Here is an 18629-nt window from a genome sequence, read left to right as displayed (position 1 = left end):
ACCAGTAATTGAAAAAATTATTGATAACAGAATTTCCCAGCAGGTACTATTTAGTCCTGTTAACTCTCCCGTGATAGGACTTAAAGAGGTGATTGGAAGGTGGAGAATCTTACAGGAACTCTGCAAGATTAAGACGATAGTATTTCCATGTTCAGAGAATGAATTACCAAATCTAGCAGCAATATTGTTCCAGATTCCATCAGATGCAAAATGGTATACAGTCCACAACTTATGCCCAGCTTTCTTTTCAATTCCCCTTCACAATGAGTCACAATTTCATCTTGCGTTCCAAAGTTCGAATACATGTCTCGTGTGGGGCAGAGTTCCACAAGGATATTACAAAAGTACTTGTTTTTAAGTCAAATCTTAAAGAAAGATCTAGAAAATCTGAGGTTGCCTCAAAGTTCTGTTTTGGTGCAGAACATGGACGATCTACTTATTGCATCAAAAGAAAACTATAAATTTGATACACTTGCCTTTTTAAAACACTTAACTGACAGTGGAAATACGGGTTCTCTACGTAAAAAGCAGTATTCTAAAAAGAAGCGATTCACCTTGGACATCACATTGAAAAATTTGGGAGGAAAGTCATCAGAACCTGTTTCGGCAATTCCAAGAATTAGCACACCAACCACTCAGAGGGAAGTTTGGAAGTTTGGATGTTTCTTGGAATTGTTGGCTACTGTCAGTGGATTCAAAACTTCATGAAAGGCAATATCAAATCTATAGTGAGGTTGACCCACAATGAGGCACAATATCTGGTACCATTTAAAGACAAATGCACAGGTCCATTTAAGTTTATGAAAGACTCTCTGCAGTGCACCAGCACTGGGAAAACCAGACTAAAATTTGACTTTTTGCCTAGGTTGCCTTGTGAAAAGTGGATGTTCTTTATCCATTTTGACCCAGACATGGTGGTTGGATGCATCCAATTACATACTTTTATGCTTTGTTGGATACAACAGCTGTAAGCCTTCCAGGGTGTTTAAAATGTGTTTCAGATGTTTGGGTTTCTACTTAACAGCATGAACTAATACAACATACATTAATTGCATATATTCCTCATTCAGTTGAGATCATATTGCTGAGAACACAGTGTTGTCAAACAGCAGACGGACTCATAAGGAGCAAGTCATCCTTGCTGCTGAGAACATTTCAGTCAGAAGATGCAACACATTGAATTCAGCAACATTGTTTATTTCGAATTGACCCTGGAGTCACAGGGACAGCAATGGCATTGATGAGGAAGCTCATCATGACTGTATTGCAGGTACCAAGGTATGTAAAAAACCAAGACTAGAGATAAAAGACCCTTAGAAGTAGCAGATCTGGTATTGATTATTTCTATTTATGAGATCAATATGGCATTGAAAGCTGCCTATTTAGTATGTTCTATTTCTGAAACCCCTTGAAACATCCCATTTGCCAAATAACTTTAGCACAAGTGGCAGAGATCGTGTCATTGACCAGAGCCTGTTCACTATCAACTGACTTAAAAGTTACAACCTATACAAACTGCCAATATCGATTTGGAGATGTGCAGGACTACAATCAATAGTGGTCACCAAGAGGTTTTATGACAGTTTGGAACTCCAATAAAGACTAGTGTTTATATTTTGGATTTGTTCTAGGCAATACAGCATCCAGAAGAAATTGATATAGTCGGGTGTGTTGCCCATAATGCTGGAAATGAGTTAGTCACAGTTGGCAGTCTATATGCACAACAAGAGGCCAAGTACGATGCAATTCTTAAACATAACGATACAGGAATATAAGGAGGATTAAGAGCAAATGGAGTAGAACATTTCTTATGAGTTTAAGTTAAGCTTCTTTAAATGAGTTGAGAGATTTGCAGGAAGATGTATCAGAAGAAGAAATTGAGACTGTAAATATTGGGTTACAAGAGAAATTGGCAAGATTTAAAGGTAAATGCAGAAAATAAATACATATTTCCAGATGACATGCTGTATCCAGTGAGCCATGAAGGCAGAGAGTTCATGGTGTATCTTGAGAAATGTTTTGTGAAAATGTACATTTAGGAGTGTTGCTGATATATATTCCATGTGCATAGTGAATCACTGAAATAATCAGGGTTGCAGGACTTTGACTGATGCAATATACTGGCAAATCAGAGGGCACATTTAAGAGACAAAAAGCCTTACAGTTGCCAATTTATTTTGAGGGAGTTAATACCCCGAAACGGTATACCACCTCCAGTTGAGACTGATCATGACAAACATTTTAAAAATGATGTTCCGCAAATTATATGTACAGCATTTTAAATTAACAAAAAGTGTCATTGTAGTTACAGACCTCAATCTTCAGGAGTGGTTGAAAGAGCAAACAAAACTCTTGAGAACAAACTGGTAAAGGTGTGTGCTTCAGCTGGCTAGAAGTGTCTGGGTGCACTTCGCCTTGTTTTGATGAGAATGATAAGTACTCCAGATAACAAAAACTGATTTATCTCCCCACAGGGTGATCATGCGAAGGGTAATGAGACTTGCATACACGTTTTCAGCTGCACTAGTTACAGTAAATTGTGTTATTGTAGAGGATTACTGCAAAGAGCTTGTTGATATGGTTAAATCTGCCTCTCATTAGGGGAATATTGAAACAAAAGAAACCAAAGGCATTGATTGTCATAATTTAAACTCGGGAATTGGATAGTGAACCAAAAGTATGCCAGAAAGAACTGTCTGGATGAGCGTTAAAGAAGGCCATTCCAAGTGATTGACGACCAATACTGTGGAGAAGTGTGCTGGAGTGCTGCAGTGGATCCACAATGCTCATACAAAAAGAGTGCGAGTGCAAGAAGTCAGAGACTGAACCAGCTGCAACATCCTAAGATCAAGCCACAAAAGTGTGCATGAAGCAAAAGAAACTGAGACTGAAGCAGTTACATCATGTGATCAAGCCACAAAAGCTAGTGTTCAAACTTTACTCCAAAGCCACAAGGTGGATTCAGAGGGGGATCAAAATATGGGAACTGGTGAAGAAAGCTGTGAAAGGAACATGAAATCAAAGTTTTAGGTCAGCAAAAGGTCTGAGGGAGAAGAGCCTGAAACTTCCAATGTCCAGCTTCTAAACAGGGACCAGAGTGAAGGGTTGTTGCAATGCAAAAGTCAAAAACATAAGTGGTAACAAGAAGTACTCTGATCCAGTGAGGTTACAGTTTAAAATCAAAGTCACTCAAACCCCTAGAGGAAGAAATAAATTTGCAGTTGATTAACTGAAAAAAGCTGCTCGGAGTTAAAGTCCCAAAGTTAAAGTTCAAGTGCAGCAAGTGAAAAATAAATTCAAGTGCAAGTTCAAGATTAAACTCCACAGAGTTAAGAGACTTTACCAATGACTGTTGCTGAACAAAATGAAGATGAAGACGATGTTCCAAGAAAAAGAACTTGCAAAAGAAAGCATTGTGAACCAGAAACATTTGAGAACCAATGGAATATGAAGCTATTGACAGTGAATTGCCTGTGACCAACATATCAGCAGGAAAGAGTTCCAAATAGAAAGTATCCATCACCTGAATGGGTTTATCTAGCTATTGTTTCAGAGGAAGTTGGGTTAGAAAGATAAAGGAATTCACACCAGTACAATTTTGAGAGCGATTGAGAGTGAAAACTAGACGGAAGATGAAACACTGAATAATAAAATATTTTTTTAAATAAAATGAAATAGGCCGCTTAAAATAAAGAAAATAAAGATGAATTTGGAAAATGTTAGCATTTGGTGAATTTAGGAAATTGAGAGCCTGAGAAATCATGAATGGAAAATAACTATTGACTGATTAACTTTGAAAGAAAAGACAACACATCTCAGATCATTTGTTTTAGAACAACTTTTGAATTTTATTTGGACTGCATGTTTGATTGTTTTGAAGAAATAAATAAGCTTATTGTTTCAAAGAAATGGTTTATTGCATTTGGATTTTTAAGTGTCACAATAGCTGTAGATTTAGTACAGGGGATACTGTAAAATTATAGGATAATGACTATTAGCAATATTAGTAGCTTTAGTGGGACTGTTGATGTGCTTGTTCCAGTGGGATAAGTTTCAAACAACATTGAAGTTATTACTGTAAAAGGGGATGAACACATAATTTGCCAGTAGACCGTTTGGACAACCTCTCCGTGCCAAAAGAAATTGACAGTTTTCAGGTTTTAACTCAATACGCAAACCTTTATTTGTTTTACACCGCTTCTGCCCCATCCTTGTTGCCAATGTTAAATACCCTTTAAAGATAGGTAGCATTGAAATTAAGCTGAGGCATGTCTGAAGAGTTTAATTTCCAGTTCCAAGAAACTCCAGCCACAAGTAGCCAAATCTAGTACAGATCCAGTTAGAATTCTAGATACCCTTTTAAATGGAACTAAAAGTAAGAGAATATTTTAACCATAACTTAAAAAAGGGATTGTGGGGATGGGAGAAGGGGAATGCCATAATGTAAGAAAATGAATATACTGCACAATTAGGTTTATTAGGTGTATTAGGTGCTACAATTCTTCAGCAGGCGTAGCAATGAATGTGAAAATTAGGCTTCTGTAGACAGTTCTAGATAAGCTTGCAACAAATACAGAGGATCTTTTAAATTGGTAAAAGCTGAAGTTATGGCTATTAAAGCTATTGTAATGCAGAGTTGTTTGCCGTTCGATATATTCCTGCAAAGTAGGGTGGAGTTTGTAAGGTTCTAAAAGCTGAAAGGTGTTGCATGTTTATACCTGATATCAGCAAAGCAATTGATCCTTTTGAGATTAATATGACTAACCTTTCATATGAGGTTCAATCTTTTGCAAGGCATATGGGAAAGGGAAAGTTCCTAATTCAGTGAGTAATGAAAGACTTTTGGTGAAGTTGGTTAATGGATAGATAGTGCGGATGGAAACAGTCTGCTCTACTTACTAAACCCTGTTGTAATCATAAGGATTTGTACAACTGTCTTGTCTTTATCGAACGTGTTCTAGAGGGGTGTTTAGCAAATGTACAAAGGAAAAGGGGTTCAAAGGATACTGAATGAACAAGAAATGGATGTCAAAGATTTTGTGTATAACCGGCCTGCAGACGTGTGAGGAGAATTCCAGAAAGGAGAATGAGGACAACGGAATAACTTTCTGACTAATAAAAAAATTAGCAGGTTTAAAGATTATAAATAATCTGAGAGCGAGAAGTTATTTTTGGGTTTATTTTTGTCCCATTGCAAATATTGAGCATTAATGATTTTTATGGTGAATTGTAATTGCAAACAATGAATTAATACATTTGCAGTTGGTACAGATTTTATATAGGATTTAGAAGTGTGATCATTAACATGCTTTCGTTACGCCACATTTTAGTGAAAATTGCCATATTGGTTAAATGACTGTTTCCCTCGGTCTTTACTCGTGCATGCACCCGTCCTATTGGGTCTTTGAGTCCCTTTTATCCACAGAGGCTTCGCAGAGCAGGGACCAGAAGATATTATCTGGTGTTTTCCAAAATATGCATTAATTTTCTTGTATTCTAATGTGGTTATTTAATGTTTCCATTACCCAAGGACTTCTTGCTGCAATCCGCTGTTGGCTTCGCACAGTTTACTACTACTGCTCATATAGTATACCATAGCATGACATTTATTTTCAACCCCATTTTTGGTATTAGAACTATACCTCAGTTAGAATCAGAGGTAGATCTAGACAAATAAGGATAGCAAGACATGTCTCCAACGGTAGATAGTACCATATCCTCTACACAAGTCAATGCTTAATTTGTCAAATATTAAGTGCTAGGGCTATGAACAGGAGGTCATCGCAGCTTGCACCAGCCATCGCCCGGTCATCGCTGCCAAAACTACTAACCATCTCTTTTGCATATAAATGCCAGAGTTCAGATTATTCCAGGTCCCCAAAGCTAAAGGAATAGCTGAGGAGGCAGGTATTCGCAATTTTAATGTATATTGTAGTGCTAAACTACTATTGGTCTGCTCATCTCTAAATTAGATAATCAGCGCCACCATGTGGTGGACTGTTCTAAGTATGGTGTTAACAATTAGGTGCCGGTGCTAAGCACCGGAAGCCAATTAAGTGCTGGTGCCGAGCACCAGCCAAAATTAAGCATTGACAAGTTAAAACTTACTCTTACCTTCCTTCAAACAGTTTCTCTCATTGAAACAATTTTATTATAGATGAGATCAGTTTATACTCCCTACTAGATCAGACTTTAGTATAAAAACTACAGAATAGTACCTCTAATCTGACCTATTTACTTTCCAAAAATGAATAAATCTACACATTTCTAAGGATGCAACACTTAAAAAGAATTCAGGCAGACATGTTATTCATCAATTTCTTCCTATTTATTTTCGCTTTCATGATTCAAAGTAAGAAACCATTTTTATATATTTATGGCATTTTTTCGCATTTTTTACAGTACAATTTTAATATTTCAGTGCTAGAAATTCATTAAGTGCAGTGATAAACTTTGTATGAACCACACATATTGAATAAAAAGTGCTGACAGTCTCACCGTCATTCATTCCACATCACTCACAAATACCCTATACAGCTAAGATCCACGCACAAGAAAGAAAAAGAAACAACGGAATTAGTAACTTACAAATCTTTTACCATCAAGATAAAGAGATGTTAATATATAGTTGTGTAGATACATCGAGATTCTCAGCTGTATTACCTTTCTACGTTGTTGTTACTGTTTATGGTCACTAGTATGACTATGTATGTATTTGTGAGTGTGATGTGGAATGAATGACGGTGAGAATTGAACTCAATGCCCATGCATTTATGTTGTCTGTAGGAGACAGCTTCAAGACCCCAGACAAACCATTGCATCAGCTCTGCACTTCCGACAGTGCAATTGGAACAAGGCTTTTATTTTATAAACCGCTTCTGAGCCACATCCGGCATGGGAGCACTTTGGCGGAGATTTTTCTGGAACAAGAAGCACTTTGACTGAGATGCAGCCCAGCAGACTCGGACCTCCATTCTACAATGGGCAGTAGCCTATACAACATCAGACCAGCTACCTGGCACATTATACCCAGGTATGAGGGATTAGGCTAACTCTGGATCTGGCATAGGGTACTCCCACTATGCTCCCAGTAGTATAGGTAGGAGTATAACCACACAGTAACATCATGGTTGAACTGTTCTTCCTCTTCACGTTTTGCATAATGCTGGCTACAATTCTTTCCTTCATCGGCCTAATTGCACTACACACTTTCTATACAAGACTAAAAGGTATGAAGAGGCTTTTCAAACATTTATTGAAACCATCTTTGCGTTTACCTTGGGCATACAAAAGTAACAAAAGGATAGATCTGTGTCCACAATTTCCTTGCGGAACAATAGTCATGTTTGAGGTTGTCAATACCATCTAGTACCCTGGTAGGTTTAGGGGTTCAGATAGGCTAGCTAGGAATTAGGTCTACATTTTCTGAGGTGTGAACAGAATCCCCATTTTATGAATTTTGTTGTTCAGATATAAAGTCCCTATGAATTAAGTAGGATGGTGTAACACACATTCTATTGGCTTTGTCAATTTTTTTGTACATGTTGCACAGCAGTCTGAGACACACAAGTGTATTTCAGGTTGCTGACCTACTGGATAGCCTAGAATGACAACCATTCCCTGGGTCCTATTTAAGTCCTTTGGTCCAAGCCAAATGGATCAACTCCTAACCAAATCACGTTTAATGAACAACCAATTAAGCCAGTTAGCTTGACAAGCTGCTTTATCCCAAGTACCCATTCACAACTCATTCAGGGAAATGAGGACTCCATATTAGACCGTGAAGTTGACAACTCCACAACCCATTCACCATGGCACAAAAAGACCTTTATAAAATAAACATTTGTCAGTCAGTTACTGCCAGCAGCTTACAAAAGGTTGCAACTTCGATTGACAGCCAAACCTCCCAAGTCAAGAAATACTAAGTCTTCCTTCCTGATCTGGAAAGACTAATTATGCATGGTTGTGTCAAACAAAAACCCCATAAAAAGCAGAAAAGCTAAACGTAAAACAGCAACCTATACACAAACACAATCCCACTCAATGGCAACCTCCTATGAAACATAAGAGAGTAAGGACTAGCAAGGTGGGCATTCTAGCTTCTGTCAAAGCAGCAAGGCAAACACAGTTTACAAAAAAAACTGTACGAAAATCAAAATCAGATGTCTAATATAGATAGTATGGAAGTTGGGGAAACTGCAATAAAAAAAAGAAATCAAGACCCGTTGTACTGACAGGAAATTGGAAAGTGGCAGATAGTGACTCCGCTACCTGTTTATGGACAGTGATGCCTAGGCACTAAAGAAATTGGGAAGTTACAGGGCAGATTAGGAGGACTGTGGGCAGACAGACATGTTTAACATGTATTTAGAGGTTTTCAAAAGACTAAGCGCAGAATCATTTAATCTGAACAATTGTTATTGTGAACTGGGGCACTACCTCTACTCCAAAAGAACATATGTACATCCCAAAAACAACCAACAAACGCAGATGGCTACCAGCTCTTTTCTAAAGAATGTGATACAATTTCTTTCCAAAAGCGACTTCAGAACCACTGTTCAAGCCCTTGTAGTCTTGCGCCTGGATAGTGGTTACGCCCAGCTCCATGACCTGCCAGACTGCACAAGAGCCCTCCTTCAGGGATTCCTACATGCTGCAGCACATTTGATCCAGGGTCAGTCAGAATGGGTTGAAGTGATCCTATTTTTTCAGAGCTGCATTGGGTCCCCTGAACAGCCCACACCATCTTCAAGGTCATAACCATTCAGGCATGGTCACCATCCCTGAGGTTTCTAAGCACACCTGCAGCCAGTAGACTACCAGACTGCAGACGAAGTGCTAAAAAGACAAAAACAAGACAGTATGTTCCATCAATGAATCCAGGCTCCATGATAACCTCTCCATATCCTGCATGACTGCCTGAAACACTGCTTGAAGTAAGGAAATAATTGAAGACTCCCATCTTTAAACACTGCTACCTCACAGTGCATTAACAGTCAACAAACCAGCTACATCTCCCATCACTCATTGACTTTACGCTAGTCTTTGACCCTGTACAGCACTCCACTGCATTTTTGTTTCAGCTTGTGCTATGGAAATGCAGCATACATGCTATGGTCCAAAACATGAAAACAGGGAATTAGAGTGGATCACCCTTTATGCAATGACTCCTTAAGTAAGAGTTAACCGATGAGAACGCATTAGATAGAGGTTACTGTTCGTAAATTTAGGAGGTTCCTTTCCATGATTCCCCCACCAAGTGTGTGAATTTTAGGAGTTTCACTGACATCACCTTTTGCAATCCTCATCTCCAAACGAAGAGGTCCAGATTCAAAGATGTTCTGGGGTGGAGGTAAAGTGAGGACCTCAGCTATTGCCTGCAGGGAGTCGTTGGTGGTATAGCTGCAGCGGACAGTCAACCTGGGATGAGACAAGGGAGTCAATTTAGAACCCCAGATCCTTGTGAAGAAAAAAAAGGGGAAAAAGAAAGCATTCCGCGGTCCTAGTACTCACATGAAAGCAGTGTCCCTTGTGATGGACCCATTCTCAGAGTGTTGCACATCAATGGCAGACTTCAGCGTATTCTCATACACAATACGATCACTTCGCATCTTTAGGAGATAAAGAAAAATTAGGGATTGCAGTGCAAACAAACAAGCCAATTCCCATCCAATTTCTCCTGTCCCGACTAGTCAGTAACCTGGACAATGGTGCCACACTGGTGTAGAGGGAAACGGAACAAACGAAAGGATGCAGTCGCGACCTTTGGCTGGCAGGCAGCACCTCCATCTGCAAAGTGGGCTGTATCCAAGCGGATAGACTGGCTCACAAAATCGCGAGAAATGACCACAACAAAGAAACCATCAGGAGTACAAAGAACTGTGGCTGAAACAGAAGATGAAATATGCAAATTAAATATTGGGAACCTGAAACAAAAAAAAAAAACAAGCAAGGATCTTTTAGTTAGCACTACTGCAGAGGGTAATTTTTTTCTCTCGCTCGGCCAAAAATAAGCATCACCACAAATCCTTGCCCATCTCTTGTCACAACTAATTGTAAAGTTGTTGTATCAGAAGGATTACAGTTCATAGGAATGTAGATAAGTGAGTTTATTCTTTCAGGAGACAAACAGGTCAGCTTCATCAAATAAGCCTGGGCCAAACTGTCTCCAGATTCCAGGAGATCAGCAAGACACCACAGTAATCCATAAACTGCAAATAAACTTGGGCACTATCCTAACCATTAGGTCTTGCACTGCAATGATGCACGTTTCTATCCGATATGAGCTATTCTTTAGTGCCACCTTCATCAAGGGAGTAGCTTAATAAATTAAATGTCCCCACTTGAACCAAACCTTTGACTCTTCCATCAATTTACACTCATGTCAGTCTCTTCACCTTTCCTTTCACTCACCCTTCCAATAATACTTTCCTGAAATTTTCATCCACTATCCCATCTATACATTCATGTGCGCTTCCTTTTTCTGAACTGTCAACTTTTTGAAATGAAGATAAAAAGCCACAGTGACCAGATATTAGGAGATACTCACCAAGCAGGTACGAATATGTACCTTCAGCAGACCCACCTTAGCTCACTGAAGGCTCTGAGCTTTGCTAAGCCAGCACCATTTTTATTATGTTCACTTTTTAAAATAATCACTCTGAACACGAGTTTAATGTTGCACAGGAAGTGGCATCACAGTTTCCAGTCCACAGTACCCTGTGCTCCTCCCCCTCCCAGGACCCTCACTCTAAGGTAGCCACAACGTGGACCACTGGTGCGCCAAATGTAAGCTAGTCTGTAGTAGTCTGTGCCTGGACTGCATCCAGCAGCAGGTATCCTGGTTCTCCCCCAACTGACCACAGCTTCCAACTCTGGCCTTTGCTCATCGCACTGCTGCCACACCGCACAACACAGAAGGAGCTTTCCAATTGGTCCCCTGCAAGTTCCACTCGCCTGCCAACAGCATCCAGCCCTCTCACAACACTCACACAAACCAGCCCCCCTGTTACGCTCACAAAAATTCAAAAACCACACAACATCCGTTAGCTCACCAAACATGCCATCGAAATAAGAGACCTAGAGCATGCCCACACTAGACCAGATTCTCATGGAAACGTGGCTACTCCCAACCTATGCACCAGACATGGCTACAGCCATCGCCGGCTACGAGATTGCCGGGCAAGATCATCAGCACAAGCCCAGAGATGGAGTCCCCATCACATTCATATATTATATAAATTGCCCCACCTATACAGAAACCCCCACTAGCTACATGCAATATCTCACATTCAAGTTCTGTAACAGGGGTGGGGGGGCCTGGGCGAATGGCAAGCTAGGCGTGTTTGCCAGAGCTCTCGCTATATCCTGCAATGATATTTTGTCGAGCACCCGCAACTCTGTGGGGAAAGATTACCAAGTTTCACACACAGATGAGGTAGAATGTTTTGGACACAGTTTGTGCTTAAAGTATTAAACCTAAATGCAGTTCTGTCAAGAATGCTCTAATCCCAAAAGACAAGAATGTTTCAAAATATTTTTTGGGACTTTGCAAACATTGCATCAGATTTGTCCAGGATTGTTCTGTAATTGAACAACTGTTCTCAGCCAAAAAAGAGGACTAAATTAACAAAAGTGTTTGGGAAAAAAATAAAAAGTGATGCTTTGGCCTTTTATCATTTAGTTACTGCTGAAATATGTGTCAGTCTGCATGCAAGACTTCTAGATTTAGGGGCAGTACTATGCTAGCATATTGGTAAGAACATATACCATCACTTTTAATTCCAGGATATTACAAGATTGGGAAACAACTGACAGGAATATAGTGCAGGAAGTATTTGTTTTCGTGTGGGCAGTGGATCAATGTAAAAACTTAATTTGGAGTTCACCATTCAATATATGTACTGATCGCAAAGCGCTAGTTTATTCAATTAATGGCTTTGGCAAGGCCACAGGTATGCTGGTTAGGGTTCTTTTTGAAATATCAAGACCACAATCCAACTATAAAATGCATTCCTAGGAGAAAGAACTTCAGGTCCGATTGCTTATCTTGTACCTCAATATCTGATGATTCTGGCACGGACAGTTTAGAAGAGAAAGAGGGTGTTGTTGCGGTGATTGATGCTTTAGTTAAGAACAAAAAAATTCTGACACTGATTGAGAAGAAGCTACCAGAAAGTAAAGTTTTTACAGCCAATGGATAATATATACAAAAAAAGATGGTCAGATGTTTGGATCCTAAACTTCATGGTTATGCTCAAGTCGCATCTTAACATACAATTAAAAATGATTTTGTCACAAGACCAAATTAATTCTGCCTGAGCAATTGATAGCAAAGTTAATTCATAAACCTCATGAGGATCATTTAGGCAAGACCTATTTTCTTACAATAAATAAGTTTTATTGGTGGCCATCCTTGGAAAGTCAAGTTTCCAATATAATTGGTAAATGGCAGGAATACTTACTTTCTGACGAGCACTGGAAATGGAGAGAAACCATTACAGCTGGTCCCCATCCCAGAGTATCCTTTGTTGAAGTTAGCCATGGATTTCTCAGGTCCACCCAAATTACTACCCAAAACAATAATTTGATTGTTTTAGTAGACTACTAATCAAAATGGTTCTATTTACAGTTTTAGAATCTGCATCTACTGAAAATACTATAAAATGTCTGACTAATGATTTTAACTTAAGAGTTCTATAGTAGATTCACATATAGTACTCATTTTGTATCATAAAAATGTAACAATTTATTGTGCTTCAATATATAAGGCATTTAAAAGTAGCCCTAAATAGTCCATCCTCAAATGGACTAGTAGAAACAGTTAATGATATTTTAAAAAGGAGGAGGTCACACAGTATTCTTCTTCAGGATTAAATGTTGAGAATATAGTAATGTAAATGTATGGAGCTATATTAAGACACCTTAAGGTCCAATTAGACCTTCATTTAGGCTGTTAAGAAAAAAGCCGAAATGTAGACATATGTCAATGTGGTTGAAATCTCATTTAAAGGTACACCGATGAAAAGTTAGAACATTTAGGTAAGAGAGTTTGAGACAATCCAATAACAGGAAATACTTTGATGCTCATAGAAAAGCAAGAGGGTCTAGAATTCACTCTGGTGATTAGGTGTTAATAAGAACTCCATATCAAAGCCGCAAGAGAAAACAATTTTCTTCACCTAAGTTTGTTCTCAGTTACTAAAGCATCTGTTTTATTAAAAGATAAAGAACATGATTGGGAGCTTGGCGGAAGGGTTCTGTCACAACGGTGAAGGATATCCCATCCACCGAAATAGAAATCCTTTAGAATATAAAAAATAGAAAGAGAGAGAAGGGGAGGGATAGAGGACAAAGTCAACCTGGAATTAATGACTAAAAAAGCTCAGAGGCTGCAAACAATAAAAAACCTGAAAGCCGCTGCAACAAACACTGGACTCCCAGCTTCTTCTCAGCCTAGGATTTCTAATATTTTTAGTCCGCTATCCAAGGAAGGACCGAGCAATTCTACATTAATTGAAAAACAGAGCAACCAAGCAGAGAATGCGAGTGGTACTTGTGGGGGAGACTCTGGTGCGTCTTTGGAGCAAATCATTGTGGAGGGGGGAAAAAAAGGCTCAAGGGCAAATCTCTTCCTCATCCCGTGTGCAAACATTTTTCCCGGGATCAACGCCACAGTTGGGTAATACGTGCATTACGAGGAATTGGACTCTGGTTTGGATAAATATGAAACAGGGATGTCCACCTCAAGCGAAACAAGTGATGAACATATACCAGAAGTAGCAACTTCGGAGATCCTAGACTCCAATGAATCCAGAAAATGTTGTGAAACCCGTCAAGTCACGAGCTCAAGGAAAAAACGGGGGAAAAAAAAGAGGGCCAGAGACAAAAGAAGAATATTAAACTTAATAAATGATGAGACCACAGAACCCGGCAGCAACACTGACTATGCCATAACAAGACTTAAACCTATACGAAAAAGTCAGACCTCAAAATTGCCGGGAGAAACAGAGCATGCTCATCAGCGCAGCCTAGATGAGGCAGAATGAAGAAGTCAAAAGCTAACTGGAAATGGACATAGCTCAGAAATAACTGTTGAGCCCTTGCTGAGCGAAGTGCTGAGCCCCATTAAAAATTTCCATAAGGACATTAAAAAAGATACCCAAAGGAATCATGTTGCCATTGAGAAACTACAAGGGGCAATTAAAAAAGTGGGTAATGACAGCGCGGAACAACGTAAGAAGGCGAGCAGTGTGTGCGGACCGCACAAAGGGCACAAGGAGTAGTCTGAAGAGGCTAACAGCGGTTGGTGAAGGAGACGCTGAGCTCAGCGGCAGATTGTGGCGAATATAAGCCACTCAGAGCGGCACCAAGTGTGCGTAGGCAGGGGCACACCAAAGACTGAAGACGAAATAGGGCACGGCCAGAACGTGAAGCAGCACTAACCGCACGCTCCAACCCTGGAAATCAGCGGATGTAAGCAGAAGAGGCTGGGGAGCGCATAGCACATAAAAAGAAGGACAACAAGCTCGCCAAGGCCCGTAAGTTAAACCCGCACACAGCAGAGCTACAAAGCAACCACAAGGAGCCAGACAACGACAAGGAGCCTGACATTCTGGCAGGGGGGCACACTAGGGCCAAGAAGAACAAAGGGACACGGCAAAGACGAGAAGAAGAACGGTAGCACAATGATAGCGAAACAAACCGGACCAATCCCTAAATACCAGCCAACCGTACACCGCGCAAAACCAGGAAGCACAGGCGGCACAAGTCAATTGCCGCGCAACGTAAACAGAGTCCTGGCGTCCAGTAAAACACGAACAAGAACAATAAGGTGGCCCAGCAGGTTCTCTTTCAACCAGGGGCCCAAGGTCAAATACACCACATCCACAGGAAGTAGTGAACCACTACAAACAAGCCAGCAAACTGATCAACAGAAGAAAGACCGGCTATCCATATACCTAGAAAGGAGAGGTTGACAGAATGGCGGGCAGAGACGACAAAATAGCCAACAGCAAAAAAATAAGGAAAGAGATATCGGAATCACCAATCAAAATTAAAAGCTCCGCCTTGAACGAAGCAGCAATGGAAACCCTGCTCAAAAAGTTCACTGAAGCCAACGATCTAGCCAAAGCTACTAAAATCTCCATGGACAATGTCCAGCTGGAACTCCCGGCCATAAGGGCGGACCAAAACAGTTGTCAATAGAGTGGGAGAAGCAGAGAACAGAATAGGTGACGTTGAAGACAGAACAACGAAAAATGAGCGAGAAATTCACCAGGTCACCAGAATAACCAACGACCTACAGAGATTGTTCGCAGACCAAGAGGACAGAAACAGGAAGGGCAACATCAGGATCCTGGGAGTACCAGACGACGAGGAACAGGCCGCAGGGTCGTGCGCAGCAATGCTGGAAATCTTAATTCCGAAAATGACCGGTCTCAAATTCGACAGACCCTTTGAGATTGACAAGGCCTACAGAGTCCCAGCAATGAAGCAACAGCATGCAAAAGGGCCGAGACCAATCATATGCAAACCAATGAGGTCCGGGCACACAGAGGCCATTTTTGTGTTCGCCAGGAAAGGCCAAACGGTGAGATGGAATGACCAAAAGATAATACCAACGCAAGACTTCTCAAAAGGAACGGTAGAAACAAGGAAGGGCTTCCTAGCCCTAGGAGAGAAGCTTAAGAGAGCAAACATCACGTTTAGTTTTGCAGGGCCAGCCAAAAAGCGCATAACGGATAGAGGGGGAACGCGCATTTTCAACGACCCGTCCGACCTACGCAGATACCTCCAAGAACCAGAACAAGAGGAAATGGAAGCCCTAAGTCCAGGGACGGCGAAGAGGAAGACGTCCTCAGACGGCTCGGAAGCAGGTGCGGCAGGAGGTCACTAAGGAGAGAACGACTTCAATCACAGGAAGGCGCACAATGAAGCAGACCAGACAACATATCCACCTCGAACAATTAAACCAGACCGGGGTGACACCTTAACACTTAAACTACCTCATGTACATCATCTACCTCAGTCACCGCGAGCATGGCAAACGACGTAAACACTAACTGTACTACCATCTCAGTATTATAACCTCAGGGACTAGCGGACGCACAGGACTGCGCCACAACAGAAATATCCCTTAACAGACGTGAACTATAAGAGTCAAGGGAAAGGGGTAACAGGGACTCGGGGGGGCGGAGGGCGGGGAAGAATGTTGCTGTCGCACGTTTACTGTAATTTGGCAGGGGGGGGGGAAGGAGAGGGAGGGCAGGGGGAGAAGTGGGGGGGGAACGAACTACACAACCATTAGCAAATCCGTGGAGACACTCTTTCTTCTTTCTGCTCTATCACCATTCCCAAGCACCCACTAAGACCCCAGGGGGGGGCAAGTCCACACACAAACCAGAAGACATGGTCGCAGGTCACGCCGAGAGTCAGGGGTACACCGCGGAATAAGCGCAGGCATAAGCGAGGTACACACCACACCATGACTACACAGCCTACACATGCACAGCCACAACTAACCTGAGACATCAAGATTGTGTCCATGGCAAGGGCCTAAACCACCCTATAAAGCGCCGGAAGACACTAGAACACCTAAACAAACTCAAAGGAGACATTTTTGTCCTCCAAGAGACTAGAGTGAGCGAGGACGACGCAAAACGACTTAAGGCACAGTGGATAAGCGAGGTAGTCTGCTCTCCGGCAGTAAACAAAAAGGGGGGAGTTATCACTATCATCAGCAAGAAAGTAAAACTTAAAATACAGGACTGCCGTGCCGACACAGAAGGTAGGAGGCTAATCACAAGTATGAAGAGAGGTAATGACACCATACACGTGGCTAATATCTACGGCCCAACCTCAGCAAACAAACAATTTTGGGAGGAGGTAGAGCGCGAACTCCGCGACATCTCACTGGGAGAGATGCTGATAATAGCAGGAGACATGAACTTAGCGATGGACAACGCCACAGATAGACATCCACACAGAGCCATCCATACGACACTAGAACAAACTACCCTCAAAAACCTATGCGCCAAACACTGTCAGACCCATGGAGACTGTCACACCCCAGCACAAGGGAATACACCTTCTACTCACACCCACACAACTCCTATAGCAGAATCGACTACATACTCATGTCCTCCACACACATGCACCTCACACAGGCAACAGAAATTGGACCCATAACAATATCAGACCACGCACACATCACCCTCTCCCTAAGCGGGAAACACAATGAGAGGCCTACCCGCAACTGGCGACTTAACAGTGATATTCTAGAAAACCCCCCGAACATAACGGAAATAGAAGAGGCAATTGGAGAGTACCTATCCTTTAATGACAACCCAGATACTGACACCATTAGCCTATGGGAGGCACTAAAGGCCACGGTAAGAGGGAAACTCCTGAGCATCAAAGGCAGGAACAAGAAAATACAAGAGTTAGAGGACCAGATAAAAAAAAGTGGGTAATATCTGCACTGAGATCTCGGATAGAATGGCCTCAGTGGAAGCACGTGCAGAAAATTTGGAAACCGATTTAATTAACCTGCAAAAACAGGAGAATGAGCATGATGGAATTATAAAGGACCTCATGATGAAAGTTGAAGATCACGGAAACAGATCAAGAAGAAATAATCTGAGGTTCCTTGGAATTCCTGAAGGTTTTGAGGAGAATGACCCAAGGGGCTCTATGATCAATCTACTAAAATCAACCTTCCCAGAACTTGGCACCTTGGATATGGATAGAGAAATCCAGCGCATTCATCGATTCCCTTTGACACTACCCAAACACACCCAAAAGCCATCCTCGGGCTATGTTGGTCCACTTTGGCAACTTCCTTCTAAGGGAAGCCATCTATGATCTGGCAAGGCCCACAAAGCAGAGTGAATACAAAGAATTTATGTTCTTCGCCAGACCAGACTTCGCCCACGCCACTGTTGAGAGAAGGTGGAGAATGAGAATTATTCACGCCCTTTGAAAAAATTGGAGCAACAGTCTATCTTCAAAATCCGGCCCGATTGAATATAATATACAAGGGATCAACGAGAAGCTTCTTAAGTGAAATCCAAGCAGAAGCTTACCTAAGACTGGGAAAGGGAATTCAGGAAAATAATAAAAATTAAAAAAAACAGTGCAAATCAGTAACTTGACTATGAACATAAAAGCTTGGGGAGTAATCAGACTGGGTCGGGGAGGGGGAAACTTTAAAAGCATATGAACTAAAATATGGTACAAATAATTGTTTTCTTATAAAGGCTCAGGGTAAAAGTCTAATTACATAATTGACCCCACCCGTCCAACACATCCAAAGCATAAAGGGTCTGCCCACAGAGTGTGCTGAGGTGCTCCGACTACACAGACGCCCACACCTGGGTAACCAGGGACCCAGGAAGCCTCATAGGATGGTAAGGGGGAGAGGGGATGGGGTGGTTAAGGGAGGGGTTGAGGGAGAAGGGGTGGCACAAGACCAAGGGGTTTTGAGTACAGGAAGGGTGGAAAAGACTTCGCTAAGGGGCATACAGACAAAGACCCAATGATCAGGACATTAGGCAATCCCGAAAAAATCCAAACATGGCCAAGCTAAAAATTAATTCACATGACATCTGCGGCCTCAATGATATTAA

General features: G+C 41.4%; 1 protein-coding gene across 1 annotated transcript in view; it reads right to left on the bottom strand.

The window, feature by feature from the left end:
- The window catches only part of LOC147734927 (zona pellucida sperm-binding protein 1-like), a 111750-nt gene that overhangs the window by 36630 nt on the left and 56491 nt on the right, over positions 1 to 18629 (bottom strand). The window contains exons 5-7 of the mRNA XM_086953688.1: positions 9701 to 9885; positions 9514 to 9611; positions 9293 to 9420 (exon numbers count right to left, since the gene is read on the bottom strand). Coding sequence (XP_086809814.1) covers positions 9293 to 9420; positions 9514 to 9611; positions 9701 to 9885 — 411 coding nt within the window. The remainder of the gene's footprint in view (positions 1 to 9292; positions 9421 to 9513; positions 9612 to 9700; positions 9886 to 18629) is intronic.

This window comes from Lissotriton vulgaris, chromosome 1_2 (genome assembly GCF_964263255.1).
Source record: "Lissotriton vulgaris chromosome 1_2, aLisVul1.2, whole genome shotgun sequence".
NCBI classification, from domain to species: domain Eukaryota; kingdom Metazoa; phylum Chordata; class Amphibia; order Caudata; family Salamandridae; genus Lissotriton; species Lissotriton vulgaris.
The sequence above is the reverse complement of the archived record's forward strand: the minus strand, read 5'-3'. Positions and strand labels throughout refer to the sequence as shown.